Source organism: Nannobrachium achirus (assembly GCF_963921795.1).
Source record: "Nannobrachium achirus genome assembly, chromosome: 6".
NCBI lineage: Eukaryota > Metazoa > Chordata > Actinopteri > Myctophiformes > Myctophidae > Nannobrachium > Nannobrachium achirus.
In genome coordinates, this window is record NC_137815.1 from 45,639,025 (window position 1) to 45,654,670 (window position 15,646).

General features: G+C 40.6%; 1 protein-coding gene across 1 annotated transcript in view; it reads right to left on the minus strand.

Annotated features, from left to right (window-relative positions):
* Nucleotides 1-7,079: 7,079 nt before the first annotated feature.
* LOC308286265 (E3 ubiquitin-protein ligase Itchy-like) overlaps nt 7,080-15,646 on the minus strand; it is a 35,716-nt gene continuing 27,149 nt past the window's right edge. The window contains exons 21-24 of the mRNA XM_080727249.1: nt 14,718-14,822; nt 12,491-12,587; nt 12,008-12,080; nt 7,080-11,854 (exon numbers count right to left, since the gene is read on the minus strand). Of these exons, the coding sequence (XP_080583375.1) occupies nt 11,755-11,854; nt 12,008-12,080; nt 12,491-12,587; nt 14,718-14,822 (375 nt within the window). The 3' untranslated portion in view covers nt 7,080-11,754. The remainder of the gene's footprint in view (nt 11,855-12,007; nt 12,081-12,490; nt 12,588-14,717; nt 14,823-15,646) is intronic.

Genomic DNA, 15,646 nt, shown 5'->3' on the forward strand with positions numbered 1-15,646 from the left:
TTAATATATTGCCTATTTCTATAAATGTAATTCCCCTATGATCTGGGAACACTGCATTGTTAAAAACAATTTCAAGTGGTTAATCATCCATTTCAAAAGTCAAGGTGCCATTATTATGCGTTATCTGTTAAATAGCCAACAACAGCCCCAGATTTCAATCACTGAATTAAGTTTTGTCGATGTATATATATTTTTGTTCAACTGGCATGAGGGTGAGTAGATGAGTTATTTTGCAGTTAAAGGAACAGTTCACCCAAAAGGGAAAATGTTGTATCTACTCACCACCATGCTGATACAAAGTCAGGTTAAGTTTTTTAGTCCACAAAATCACTCCTGGAAGTTTCACAGGAAAACAGTGTTGCAGCCTCCTAAATAACTAAAGTCTATGACAACCAGTTTTCAAACTGGCCTCCAGACACCAGACCAAACTCCAGGAGTGTTTGTAGACTTAACACTTCTACTGAGTAAAAGGCTTTAAGAGAGACTGGTGTGGTTCTTCTTTGTCCATTTGAAATGTTGCACTTTGTATTGGAATTGTACAATAAAAAGTTTAAATGAATGAAGTTGTTTTTCTTTCTTTCTTTTTTTTCTTTTAGCATGTTTGCGTATGCCTGGTAGGGAACAGGTTTCCATTTCGACCCCCCCCCACTTCGAAACCCCCCCACTTCCCCCCCCTCCCACTTCGACCTCCCCCCATTTCGACCTCGCCTCACCCCCCCACTTCGACCCCCTCCCACTTCGACCCCCCCCCATTTCGACCGCGCACCACCCCCCCACTTCGACCCCCCCCCCCACTTCGACCCCCCCCCCATTTCGACCACCCCCCCCCCCCCCCACTCCGACCTGGGGTGTGCAAGCGACCTCCACGGATCCCGCAGTCTCTCTCATTCTCTCTCTCCATCTCCATCTCTCTCTCCCTCTTCTCTTTCTCCATCTCCCTCCCTCTCTCTCTCTCTCTGTCTCTGTCTCTCTCTCTCTCTTTATTATTGCTATTATTATAATTATTATTATAATTGTTATTATGGCGCAGGTCTGGTGCGTAATAGGCTAATGACTAATTCCTGCTCTCATACTCTCTCTCCATCTCTCTCTCCCTCTTCTCTCTCTCCAGACAATTAAAACATGATTTATATACATTGAATGAATACAGACACTTCACAGATACAGTACTTAAAATTAGAAAAATCCCTTGAGAATTGACCGAGCAATAAGGCTTTGTGCGTCCACCGAGGCGGCGCCAACACCCAGGCAGCATCGGAGCTTCCTCCGGGGGTCCCCGGGCCCCGCGGACCACCGCCTGTCACCCCGCCGTTCAGTGGGCACCTGGGCCAGCCTGCCAGGCCCACCGGAGCCCCGGGCAGCCCCCTACGCCCTACTGGAGCCACTGACAGCAACGACGCGCCATTCCCCGCATTAATGATTGAATAATATCCTACAGAACAGATGAAATCACGTAGCTGTAATGTAGGCTATATTGCTGGCTTAATTTGTTAATTATCAGGAGCAATAAATATAGTCTATATATGCCTACTTGATTTAACAATAAATAGGCTCAAGAAAGTTGCAAATTTACAATTGGTCACTGTGACATGGCTTATTTATCAAATCTAATCAAAGCTTTATATAGGCTATGGCTTTGCGTCGCTCACCGAAAGATCTGCAAACTCGGCAAGCATGTTGTGTAGAGTCTGTATAGACATACACCTCGTTGTGTGCTTGTAGGCCTAAATCGTCTATTTTTCGCTGTTTGGCGACCAATCCCGACCCTCCGCGGGTTCTGGCTGCACGGGGTCTGTCTTGTTATCAATCTTCGGCCAAAAACTGAAGGATATGGAATATAGGCTACTGACAAGGCGCACCTTCGCACGACGCTAATAGGCTCTTATTAATCAGAGTTTCTGATTAATAAGAGGCTGTAGCGTCGTGCTCTATATCTCCTCTGATTCAGAGGAGATAGAGAAAGGTGTGTGCGTGTGGGGACTGAACTGGACCCTCCTGTCTATAGGCTACTTTCCTGTGCGTCTTTGACCTACTGTACCAACCACAGAAGCCTACCACACACACAGACACACTCCCTGGGTAGGTCTGTTATTGAGCTGGCCATATAACAGTAACGCATTGTACTTTTTCTTGGAGTAGGCTATTTGCTTTATTCAATCATACATGCATTTTGCACCAGTGCTTATTACTGCCTATTTTGCTTAGGCCTATTTAATATGCAATGAATTAATTAAACGGGTATAGGGATTAATGGCATCAATGGACTGTTACTGTAGGCTATATGGACAGCCTTAAGCGGAGGACACATTTCTTTATGGCTGCTTTTCAACCAGTGGTCCTTGAGGGGATCCCAGGTGGTCCCCAGCTAAAGAGTTGTGGACCACCTTATATCTGTAACTAAAATGAAACCAAATGGACCCACCCGTTAACTGTAAGCGTAAAATGAATTGACGGTATAGCTGGCACGGAGCGCGACGCGTCTGTCTGTCTGGAGCGCGACGCGTCTGTCTGTCTGTCTGTCTGTCTGTCTGTCTGTCTGTCTGTCTGTCTGTCTGTCTGTCTGTCTGTCTGTCTGTCTGTCTGTCTGTCTGTCTGTCTGTCTGTCCGTCCGTCCGTCCATCACAGCGGCGCTTGCACCCCCCCCCCCGGTATTTATCTATCCATCCAGAGCGCGCGCGACAGACAGAAAGGCAGGCAGCGCGACAGACGACCAGCGCTTCTCTCTCTCTCTCTCTCTCTCTCTCTCTCTCTCTCTCTCTCTCACAGAATGGAAACGACAGTTACCATACTACCAGACCAGTAACGACTCATCGAGAGAGGGAGAGGTTCATATATAGAGGATACAGCCAAAAGCGACCTGATCATTTAGTTGACAGCGCCATGCAGCCGTTAACTGCTGCTGCTTATTTAAGAATCAAATGACAGAAAGAGAGAGAGGGAGAGAGCGATCGATCCACTCCCAGCTCCCAGCTCACTCATTTAGGCCTACGTGTATAGGCCTATTCGTTTTTCCCGAGGGGCGATTGGCCTACATAACTTAAGAGCGCAAATGTGTGCGTGTGCGTGTGTGTGCGTGCGTGTGTGCGTGTGTGTCCAGAAACGTTTTGGAAACGCCACCTTAATTGTCTTCTTGGCTTGCGATCATAAATAGCCTACGAATAACGAAACCACCAGCAAAATATCCTATATCCTTCATCAGATAAATTAAGGGGACTGGGGTAAAGGGATATAAGAAATTGTCCATTTTAGAAGTATTTAAGCATTTTTGTTCGTTTAATGCACTTGTATATGGAGCGATTGGAGCCTATTAGACTATCTTATAGGCCTATGGGCCGTCAGGCGCACACATATGGATTGTTTATGTGATGATGATAATGATATAGGCCTAATGCAACAGCGCGACAATAGGTGCATTTACATGACCAATCTGATCTAAATAAAGACAGACAGACAGACAGACAGACAGACAGACAGACAGACAGACAGACAGCGTTGTGCACAACTGTGCGACTTGTCAGTAGCTATATATTCCATGTCCATCAGTTTTGGGCCGACGATATCATTTGATAACAAGACAGACCCCAGCCAAACTGCGAAAAATTGCCGATCTACAAGCTCACAAAGAGATGTGTCTACAGACTACACAACATGCATGCTTGCGAGTTTGCAGATCTGGTGAGCTACCCAAAGGCATACTATAAAGCTTTGATTAGATTTGATTAAATAAGCCATGTCACAGTGACCCATTGTAATTTGGCAACTTTTTTGAGCCTATTTATTGTTAAATCAAGTAGGCATATATAGACTATATTTATTGCTCCTGATAATTAACAAATTAAGCCAATATAGCCTACATTACAGCTACGTGATTTCATCTGTTCTGTAGGATATTATTCAATCATTAATGCGGGGAATGGCGCGTCGTTGCTGTCCGTGGCTCCAGTAGGGCGTAGGGGGCTGCCCGGGGCTCCGGTGGGCCTGGCAGGCTGGCCCAGGTGCCCACTGAACGGCGGGGTGACAGGCGGTGGTCCGCGGGGCCCGGGGACCCCCGGAGGAAGCTCCGATGCTGCCTGGGTGTTGGCGCCGCCTCGGTGGACGCACAAAGCCTTATTGCTCGGTCAATTCTCAAGGGATTTTTCTAATTTTAAGTACTGTATATCTGTGAAGTGTCTGTATGTGTATATAAATGTTTTAATTGTCCCTCCATCAAACCATCAAGCTTGAAGTAGGCCTACAGAAATAATACTAGCCCGTTACAAGATTGCGTTGAGAGAGAGAGAGAGAGAGAGAGAGAGAGAGAGAGAGAGAAAGAGAGAAAGAGAAAGAGAGAGAAAGAAAGAAAGAAAGAAAGAAAGAAAGAAAGAAAGAAAGAAAGAAAGAAAGAAAGAGAGAGAGAGAGAGAGAGATGGGGGGGAGGGGAGATGCACATAAACTCATTCCTTTTTTTTTCTTCTTCCACCCCTATGAACTGCCGCTCTACGTGTTGCTCTACGCACAGCTGAATCGTTCGCTTATAGAAGCAGCGGCCGCGCATTGCTTTTGCAAAAATAGAAGGGCTTTCCTAGGGTCGGAGTGGTGATGTCTATAGCAAAACGGGGACACCCTGCCTTTCCGACAGGTTTATTCGAAATGGCGTTGTTTCTAAATCGAGACGTTTAGGGTCGTAAAGGCGATGTGCATAGAAAAGAGGGAGCACCCCGCCATTTCGACCCATAGAAGTCAATGGTCGGAGTGGCAGGGCGTCGGTATGGCGGGGTGTAACCGTATGGTAATATCACAGTTAAGGCCCATTCCCACTGAGCCAGATAACAGATAAAAGAAATCTCTTTCTTCAGATATTTTTCCATTCAAAGTGGATGATAGATACAGATAAAGAATATCTGTCACAGATAAAAGAAATATCTGTGGCAGATATTTTTTATCTGTATCTACCATCCACTTTGAATGGAAAAATATCTGGAGAAAGAGCTTTTTTTATCTGTTATCTGGCCCAGTGGGAATGGGCCTATAAATTCAAATTTACAATATCTTACTGTATTAGATACAATTTACTGTAAATTTACAGTAAATTACTGCCTACTGAGCTGCATTACATTCACAGTAATAGTGTAAAAATACAGGCAACTACTGTAATATTACAGTAAATAACTGCAATACATACTGCTAAATCACAGTAAATTACTAAAATTTCACAGCCGTGAAATTACAGTAATTTACTGCGCAATATTTACTGTGAAAATTACTGTGAAAGTAATGCAATTATTATCCAGTAATTTACTGTAAATTTACAGCGAATTATTTTACAGTGTACACTCCCTTTTTCTGTGGAATACACTGACTCCAAGTTAAATTCATGTTAACTGATATGCTGATGTCTGAGAAGATACATTTCCTGGTGACTTCACCACTCCCTCTTCTGTGGAAGACGCTGACTAGCCAATTAAAATGGGCACATTTCCATTACCTTTTCTGTCTAATTTCTTGACTTCTGACTGCCTCCTGTTTCCCAAACACTGGGAAGGGACCCATTTGTGTATCGTGGAACACATTTTTGTGGGTCCCTTAATTTTTGGGTTTTCTACTTTTTGTTTTTAATTATTATTTCAAAACAAAAATAATACATCAAAATCCCGAAAAAGATGTATGAATTAAAAACTAAATTCAATTATTTTCTTTTTGTAATTAAATTTACAAAAATAATTTATTTTAAGAAATTCCATAAATTAGAAAACACATTCAAGAAGTGGTGAAAATAGACGATCTCCAAGCTCACAACGCGGCGCTGGTGTCTACTGTCTACATATTGACAAGAAAGAGACACAGGAGAAAGTGGTACAGTCAGCTGGGGCATTAAGGCCACTGTGGCCTCAGGAGTCAGGTTATGCCATTGGTTTGAGGGGCACAAGGCCAAACTGAGGGGCAATGACAGCCATGCATGCATGGCCTTCATGGCCTCCATGAAATTCCTGCCATGGTCGTGACAGGAGGCTATTAGAAAATGTTCATTTGTTACTACATCAAATGATGTTGGAAATGTTTTGGATTAACCGAATTGAATAGCCTAATTTGATTAGTAGCCTACAATTAATATTACTCAAATCGGTTTTAATATGTAGGCCTATTATGATTTCATTTGACATAATACAGTATAAAACAGTAGTAATAGATAGTCTCTCTCTACACATTGTATTCTAGTCTGTATTGAGGTCAATACATGTTTTAAGGAAATTCATAATGGCTCTTTAACACATGGTTATGGACAAATGTCAGAGGATAATGGCAAAAATGCTGAATAGTAGACTAATACGTAGCCTGCTATTAAAGTACTAATGAGCTCACAAACGCTTTTTGGACTAGTAAACAAATAACAGAACCTTAAAATCAATTCCAAAATGAATATGGAGCAAATGAAGTAGGGCCAAGACAGGAGTGATGTGGTCATGTTTTTAGTGCCAGATGGTGTTTGTTTTGTTGAGTCCTTTGTCTCATGAGTCTGAAGGTTTGGAGGGTGTTCAAGTGTGCTGAAGCATGCAGGCTGATAGTCACTCACTTTCTTGAACCAGATAGTAACAGAGAAACCCATGCCATCTAGCTGGCTTGGATTATTGCAATACCTTAGGTCTTGCCTTCAGGCTGCTCCTAAAGCATCCAGACATACTTAAACTCTCTCTCTCACACACACTCGCACGCACGCACGCACACACGGCTACATACAGTAAGCCTACATAATCACACACATGTACACAAATACTTACGCACATACATACATTCTCTCACTCACAGTACAGTACATTGACACGTGTTGTGTGTGTGTCTCTATGCATAATTGTATATGAGGGTATGCATGTATCAATATATACAGTATGTGCAAGTGAAGTAATACCAATGGGCTCTGCCCACCCCCATCCCATTCAAACAGAATTGCACTACAGATTGCCCACTGACAATTTTAAACCAAACAAATGTCTAATGTGATTTCTGCGGTGTGACATTTGGTGCTTTCTTCATGAAGTGAAAATAATAAATAATAATAAATTATTGTGGACACAAGTAGGCTCCAGTAACCCAATGATTTATTTCCTAATCAAGTTCATTTTACATGAAGGACCCATCCTTTTCACATTACGCTAAGAAATAAATAGTATCCAACCATTAACTGCCATTTATCAAAAAAGCTTTGACAAAACAAAATACAGTGATTAAGCCATCAACATGATTTACAATGCAATCAGTTGAAATAAAAGTATTAATATATTGCCTATTTCTATAAATGTAATTCCCCTATGATCTGGGAACACTGCATTGTTAAAAACAATTTCAAGTGGTTAATCATCCATTTCAAAAGTCAAGGTGCCATTATTATGCGTTATCTGTTAAATAGCCAACAACAGCCCCAGATTTCAATCACTGAATTAAGTTTTGTCGATGTATATATATTTTTGTTCCTCAACAGTCAACTCTTGACAAGGCAGAGCAGCAGTATAGCTTACAATGCATATAAGAGTCTATTTATCGAATATTAATTGAACAGCAGTTTGTGTACACAATTCTGTAGTGAAGCAGTGAGATCACGAGCAGGGAGGAATGTCTCCTGTATGGAACAGTCCTCCTTAGTAAGCTGCACCTTTGTCTGGCTTCTGCCCAACAGTACATGTTAAAGTACATGCCACATCCAATACATGGTTCAAAATCAGGGGCAACCTCAATCTCTTCGCTGGCAACATCCTTTTCAGCGGATGTAGAATGTTTTGTCACTGAGTTGGAAACGGTCTCTCTCCTGACAGAACTGGGACTCTATGACCTGGACTTCATTCGATGACTTTTCAGAATAGGTACCAGATGGAAGCACTCCTCAAACCAACAATGCAGGTCCATTGCGGTCCAGGAGGTCTTCCGTCCTGACAGAGGGACAACTGTAAAAGTGACTGCCCTGTACGGTCATACATGTGTGGTTAATCGAATAACCAACCTGAGCAATCACATGCACGTTAACAGCACTAGCGCTCTCACATAATGGAATTTCACCTGCTCTCGATGATGATCATCATACATACAGTACATAGGGATACACACACAAGGCAGACAGAGAAGGGTATTCTCGATTGGGGTCGAATTCTGAGAGATTAATACCGGTATGTAACTTTCACAAATGTTGAGGAAATAAAATATCTGCCCTGCTGTGATATCCTGACACTTTGTTAGTATAAAAGATATTGAGCATCATGGCTGACACACACATGGGAATAAGTTTTCCACAAATACTGAAATAGGGCCTTTGGGTAATTTAATGCAATCTTCAAAGTGAAAGTGAATTTCACTAAATTCAAGCTGACTTCCATTTTCTGCAGTCATTTTTACCGTTCACATATTACACAGCTCGATGTTCAGAGTCATTCAACAGTTCTACTTCGACTTCTCCATTACATTATTTGTTTTGGCTATATGTTCATACTTAGCCACGATATATCTATAATTATATATACACTATGTATAGACTTTGCATAGATACACAGTAATAAGACATTTATTACTATGTATTACATCAAATCAATGTTACCCATTCACTTGTTAAAGATATGCTTCAGAAGCCACAGTGACAAAACGTGTTTTGGATGTACAAGTTAAGACTTGTCTTTACCACTGTCTTAGTAAGATGAAGAACGAACCATTATCATCACACAACAGTGTCTACATAAATACCGCCACTTTTGGTTAAGCAGAATGTGATTTAATGTGTCAGGATCTAAAACAAATCAAAGGGCTTTTTTTCTTTTAAATCTTTTCACAGTTATTTGCTGAACTCTGATTTCAGCAGACATAATTTGGGACAATAAATGAACTGCACAAACAAATTATAATGCTAAATACCCTATAAAACTAGGGCCGCTTTGAGAGCAAGTCCATGAAATGTTAATCCTCAATTTACGCCTATACACATCAGAGGGCTATGGGTCCTGGACTAGAATAAATATGGGCCATGTTTTAAGATAATTCACACTTTTTTTTTGACTTAGTAAATGTATTATTTACATAATGTCATTGAGCACATAAAACAGGTAAGATTCATTTGAGTTATTGTTGGCCTACTTATTTCTAAACATCAAGCAGAAAAACAGATACCATTCAGCGGGAATAGTGAAGTGAGGTCTAATAAGTCAAGTGACAAATGAGTCACTGTCACTGTGCCCACTTCATCAGTAAAATTCTTTGCTTGTTGAGATTTTTTAAACCTGTTAAAATGTCTCTTTTTCCTGATAGTAGCGCTGTCCATTCACAAGTGTGCATAGACCAATTTTTTAAGCAGGTTTGTCAAATCATGAGACTTAACCCTGTTTCGCAAATATACCACTCACTACGCACTCGCTGTTCTGTTTGGGCCTTGAATCAATAAAGGGCTGAAAATGTGTGAATTATTATCAAACAAGAAAATCATTGATTTAACAACAATTGCTATATTATGGTCACAGAACCTTTTTTTCTAGAAAACTACTGCACATAAAAATATATCCTCTCTTAACATTCGCAACAATCTTGCTGCTCACATGATAATGTGCAAACCAGGTAAAAGATTTCAAAGCATTATAAAGTTAGTAAATCAAAAGGAAATTAGCTCGCATTGAAACTACCAAAATTAAATGAAGAAACTGCTACAATATTCCCAACAGCCAATCTACCCACCGGCCCATTTGTCCAAAGACAAAGGACCACATACACAGGCCAGTTTCTTGTTTGTCAAACCTAGGAGGTACATGCATGCACTGACTGAAAAGGTATTTTCACTCCATTCACAGCGTTTTAGTTGCTATTTCGGTGTAATGTACTTAGTGTGTTAAAATATGCACCTGAGGCTTACGGTCTCAGTGTTGTTTAACTTCAATCTTCACCATGATCCCGTATATTCTGCACATTACTATTCCTTCCATTCAGATCAAAATGTCAACATTACCTATTGTAATTAGCCTTAGTACTACCTAATGACTGGTGAGCTTTTTCTTCTTTTTTTTTTTACTGTTTCTGTCTGTTATTTTGCTTGGAAACTTGCAAAAAGAGAGCAGAAATATTTAGTTTTGTTACTGCCAAACTAGCATGCTTTGCTAGTTAAGTTGTACTGAGTTGTTTGTGACTCAAGAAAACCTTCAATATCTGTTAAACGTTAAGCAGACCAAGTACCATAAAGCAAAATGAATAACAATAAGACATTAAGGGATGATCTAATGTTGCTGCAATGTACCAATGACTTAAAGACAAGGAATTGAAGACTATTTGACAGTACTGCTACTGTGTACAGTGTATCTTCTGCTTGTTGGCTGCGACGTTGCAATTAACTCTGTCACTGTATATTCTTAATGATTTTCAAAAAAAGGTGCTGCAAGTGATATGTTTTGGTCTTTTGTTAAAAGGTTAAAGCTTTATATTCTCAAAGAAATCCTTGCTAGCAACACTGTATTGGAATTCAGATTGGTTAAGATTATGATTTGTTCATTGGGATTTATCCAGGATTGTAGCTTAAATCTAACTTTTAAAATCTTCAGTGTAAAGAGTCAAATTGATGGGTAATATTCTACACCTGATGAACTGGTACACACATAAATCCATGATTGTTTCTGTGATAAAAAGAGAGCCAGTAGAAAATAAAAGGTAAAAAACTTAATGGATTAGAATCTTTTTTTCTCTCTCTCGAAGATCTCTTACAGGTGATGCACTCGTAAGCTCCGTTATGTTTGTTCTTCATCTGACAGTTGTTTAGAATTTTCGAAGTAAGGTTTTAAGTGATTCGAGGGCTAGTTGTATTGAGTGTCAAATGAAACATTCAGTTTGTCTGAAACCTTCCATTCAGTGTCGTTCTCCTGCTCTATAATAAACAGAAAATACATTTTTAGGTGGTAAACCAATTTCATCCAATTAGGAGAGAGCACCCATTTATCCACTTCAATTTGATAGGGTTCCAGTTCCAATTTTGTCATCTTATTTTCTTCATGGGGAGACCCCTGTTACTTAAACACTATATAGCAATGATTACTATGGGAATATAGAGCTAATTAACACTTTTTAACACAATTTAACAACAAAATGTATAAATAAAAATTAAAAGATGCATGGATGCAATATAGCATCTAAGTATTGGTATAATGAAGTCACAGATTGCTGTGGATTTGGGAAATGATAAACAAAATCACTCAACAAGCACAAATTTTCTCTCCTCAAAATATAAGCTGTAGACAGTTAAGTGCATACTAGGTGAGACAAGGTGGCTCTCCCAAGGTTATTGAAGTTGCTGAGATTAAGACAGACAACCCATTAGGATTGGGGTGGGGGGGTAGTCACACAGTTGGGAGGTGAGAGTACAATAAAGTGTCAGTGAACTCCTGCAGTTTGAATCGAGGAATCGATGCGGAAGGCCAAGAATGGGTGATACATCCTACTGCGTTTGAAAACACAACAGCAACTAACCACTTTCAACCTGCCGTCCCTAGGCTAGGAAATACCAGATCTACAAGCTCACAGCGCGTAGATCGGCTATTTTATAGTGGTTGAAGAGCTGTGTGTCAAGTCTGCCTCTCTGCATGTCTAGCCGTCAGTGTAGCAGCAGATCCATGGCACAGAAACAGACTCCATCCAGGTGGAACAGTAGTGTTGCCTGAGCCTTCAAAAAGACAGGAAGATTCAGAAGGCTGGTGGCTGCATGCATGGACGTGGCTCCTCCAAGCGCGTCGCTCCTCCTCCTCTCCATCCTGCACCTCCTACCATTCTGCCTTACTCCTGGCCGAAGCCTTCTGTCTCCTCTATGGCAAACATCAGCTTCTCCTTCAACTGCTCGTAGCTCTTGTAAGGAGGAAGGTCCAGGCGATTAAAGCTGGTGTAGACAAACGTGACAGAAAATTGATTTCCATTTCGTGATTTTGTCAAAAGTAGATATGTATACAGTAAATGGAGTGGAATGATTTCCAACAAGGAGGCTCTAAAGATCCTGAACAATTTTAATAGAAAGAATAATCCACAACATTACCATGTGTGACTTCTTGGAAGCCAGTTCTCTTTGCCCACTTTCTCAATGCAGAACTTCTGGGGGCCATTGCTCCCTGTATGAATTATAAAATAAATAAATACATGTACATACACACAGAAACAAGCGTGCCGACACAAGTTGCGGGTTGTTGCCGCCAGGACCCAAGGAATCTATTGGGAAAGATTGTGTTTCAAATTTGGAGTTGAATGCATGATCATGATATATTGTTTTATAGGACATTCCAATCACTTTGCGAGCCAATTACATTGTCACATGACATAATGAGATTGGTCCAAACTGTATGTTTCTGTATGTAATAATTTGTGGCGACCCCTATGGGTCAAAGTGAAATTGCTTTTGGTTAATGTTAATGATTTAAGATCAATTGAGAAAACTATTCTGCTTTAATATGAAGGGGTGTGAGTGTGTGTGTGTGTGTGTGTGTGTGTGTGTGTGTGTGTGTGTTCCAGTTGAACGACATACCCATAAGGTCAGCAAAGCCACCCATAGGAAGTCGGCAGGTTCCAGTGACAAATTGCAGCAATCTCATCCTTTTCTCATTGTCCATCTCCTTGACAAACTGGAAACATTATTTCACATTAATTCTAGTTTGCAAAGCTTGAACATTTATAGAAATCACTGTTAAAAGGGTGATAGGTCAAGTGATGCTTTGAGCTTGTTAAAGCTATAGGCAAACTAGTTTTTTTAAATATAATACATCCTATGAAAATTGCTTGTCAAACAAGTTCCTTTTGTTAAGAGACATAAAATGCCTTCCTACCCCAACTGTCAGCATATTAATTGTCAAAGAATGTTATATAATGAATAAGGGAAATTGCCCAATCGGATGCCAACCTGTGATAGGAGCTATACACATGTTATACACAGTTATTGTACTAAGTAAAGGCAAAATACTCACAATCCCACACTAAAGTAAAGTTATAATAATAAAAGATTACTGGCCTAATGCTACATAGACAGGATATACATTATTATTACTAACTTCTTAAGCTGAACAAGTTTTGTGAGGTGAGGCATTTCTTTCCATCTTTAAAAAGGGTTTTGTGGGGCGCCCGCTGGCCTGGTGGTCAAGGCGCATACCACATACTAGGCTATGATGCGACGACCTTTGCCACATGTCATCCCCCATCTCTCTCCCCATTTCCTGTCAGTCTACTATCCTATCAAATAAAGGCATAAAATCACACCCGTGTGAACTGAGCGGTGGTTTACCCACCAACCCCCCCCCCCCCTCCCCCCTTCCCCTCGGGCCTGTGTGTGTGTGTGTGTGTGTGTGTGTGTGTGTGTGTGTGTGTGTGTGTGTGTGTGGGGCCTGGCCTGAACAACAGCGCCCCTCCCTTAACATGTGTGGTCAGAAAAGGTACTACACCACAGGCTTGAGGCTACATACAGACCCACCCACCCACATACATACATACAAACAAACATACATACCTACACACACGGCCACGCTATGGAGACGGTGTGACCACCGCTCAAAAAACCAAAAAAAAAAAAAAAAAAAAAAAAAAAAGGGTTTTGTTTGCTTGGTTAAAAATATAGAAAGGTAAAAATATGACAAAATGTCCTCCATTTTCTATATTTATGAAGGACAACGAACATGAATTTGCCAAAAGACGCCAATGTTAGCCAAGTGGTACATTCTCAACATTAACCATATATCAAAATTAATACTAAGGCGTGCCAACATGCTGGCATTGACGGTTCTCAATGGGTGTGTTAGATTTATGTGTGCCAATGTGCAAGCAGTGACTAGTCAACACTATTGCCAACGCTTGCACATTAGCACACCTAAATCTAACCCACCCATTATCAATGTGATTATCTGCAGCTGTTGCTTACAGTACTTCAGTATACTAAGGTTAGCAGTAGCCTGGCATGTTTTAACTTTTTACCCTTCTATAGTTCTTAACCTTTAGAGGGCAGCAAACTCACACAAATGGCCTAGAGGTATATTTTCCCCTTTAAAACCCTGTTGTTTCCCATTAGTCTATTTCACCAAGGCTTGACTTTGACATTCTTTTAATTAGGTACAGATTAGGGGATTTGTATTCTACTCTGAATTAATTACATGTAAAAAAAAGTAAATCCAGTATCCAGTTGAAAGGTGTGTGTATTTTAGTCCTAAATTCCGTACACAGAGGTGTACGGAATTGCATATTAAAAGTCACAATGTTGCTTCACAGATTAACTCATTTGCTGCTATGGCCGAAAATCCCGAAAAAATCCCGTTGTACCGCCCTGCCATGCCCGTAGAACCCGAAAATTTCCCGTTTTTGAAAAAAGAAAAAAAAGAAAAAGATTTTTTTCAAAAAAAAATTTTTTTGACCCCAAAAAATGTAGTAGGCATGATAGCAATCGCGAAATTGCATGTTTAATCCCCATAGCAACCCCATCTTTCAAACATGGCAGCCATCTTTGTTTACATTTTAGGAAAACATAATGGCTGCTATCTCATGAATGCCTGAACGGATTTCCATTCGGATTTTTTTGTTTGAAAGCTGTGAGCAATGTGGACACACGTGGTGCATTATCTCGGCATGGGTGTGCATGATCCGTGCACTATGAATTACATGGAAGTCTATGGAGACTGGAGGCATGAGAGTACGAAGGTATTGTTAAATGGCAGCAAATGAGTTAAAGGGCTGCAAAGAGAACCAATGCGTGCGTGCCTGAGGTTAGTACCAACCTGCCAGAACCAGAGGATCTGCTTACTGCTGCGGGCGTAATGTCTGTAGATGGTGTTCCTCTGCCAGTCAACCAGGTCTATCTCCTGCATCCCACACAGCATCACCTATACAGAAAGACAACATGACGTCACACCATTGAAAGTAATAGCTGTTGTAAACCCTCACAAGATGGCATCACCTGTCCATTGGACGTGGGGGTTCTCGATTGGTGTGACTTATGGGGGCTAGTAGTGTTTCTGTAAAGAAATCGCCGGCTTATTGTGTCTAAAAAGACATGTTTAGTCACTTGCACGCATGCCCCCAACCACTGAAATCAAGGTCTTTAAAATTGCTAAAACAATAGAAATCAGTAAATGAAAACATTTTATCACTCATCTTTATTTTCTCTAATTACAATCTAAAATATGAACCCTTGTTGTAAAAAATCCTTTAAATGTACACTCTTTGTGAGAGCGATGACCTTTTGTTTGTTGTTTGTGGGGCTCCAACTATAGATCATTTTCTTCACGACTATACCATCGATTGAGTAATCGAAAAGCATGTTTTTAATGTATTTATTTTTGTCGCTCAATGGTGTCGCACAAAATGATCATCTATTATCGATATTCTTTTTGAATAGATTAAATCAATTAGTTTGATTAACTGTTACACCCCTACTTGTCATATAGTTTGTTGACAGTAACTGATGTGATTATGTTGTGTACTGTGGTAGGGAACAGCAATATGGAAGCAGAAGGAGTGTGGTAATATGTTTGTTCAAGGGACTTATGCAGTGCACTGCAATTCTCTGTGTTCATAATGAAAATCAATGTTTCATAATGACGTGAAAATAACCCTGAGACGCATTTCTCAAATGTTCTCAAAGATACGCAGAGTTCCCTAATGACGTTTTAATACTGTTGAACATGAAAACAGCTGTGAAGCAGCC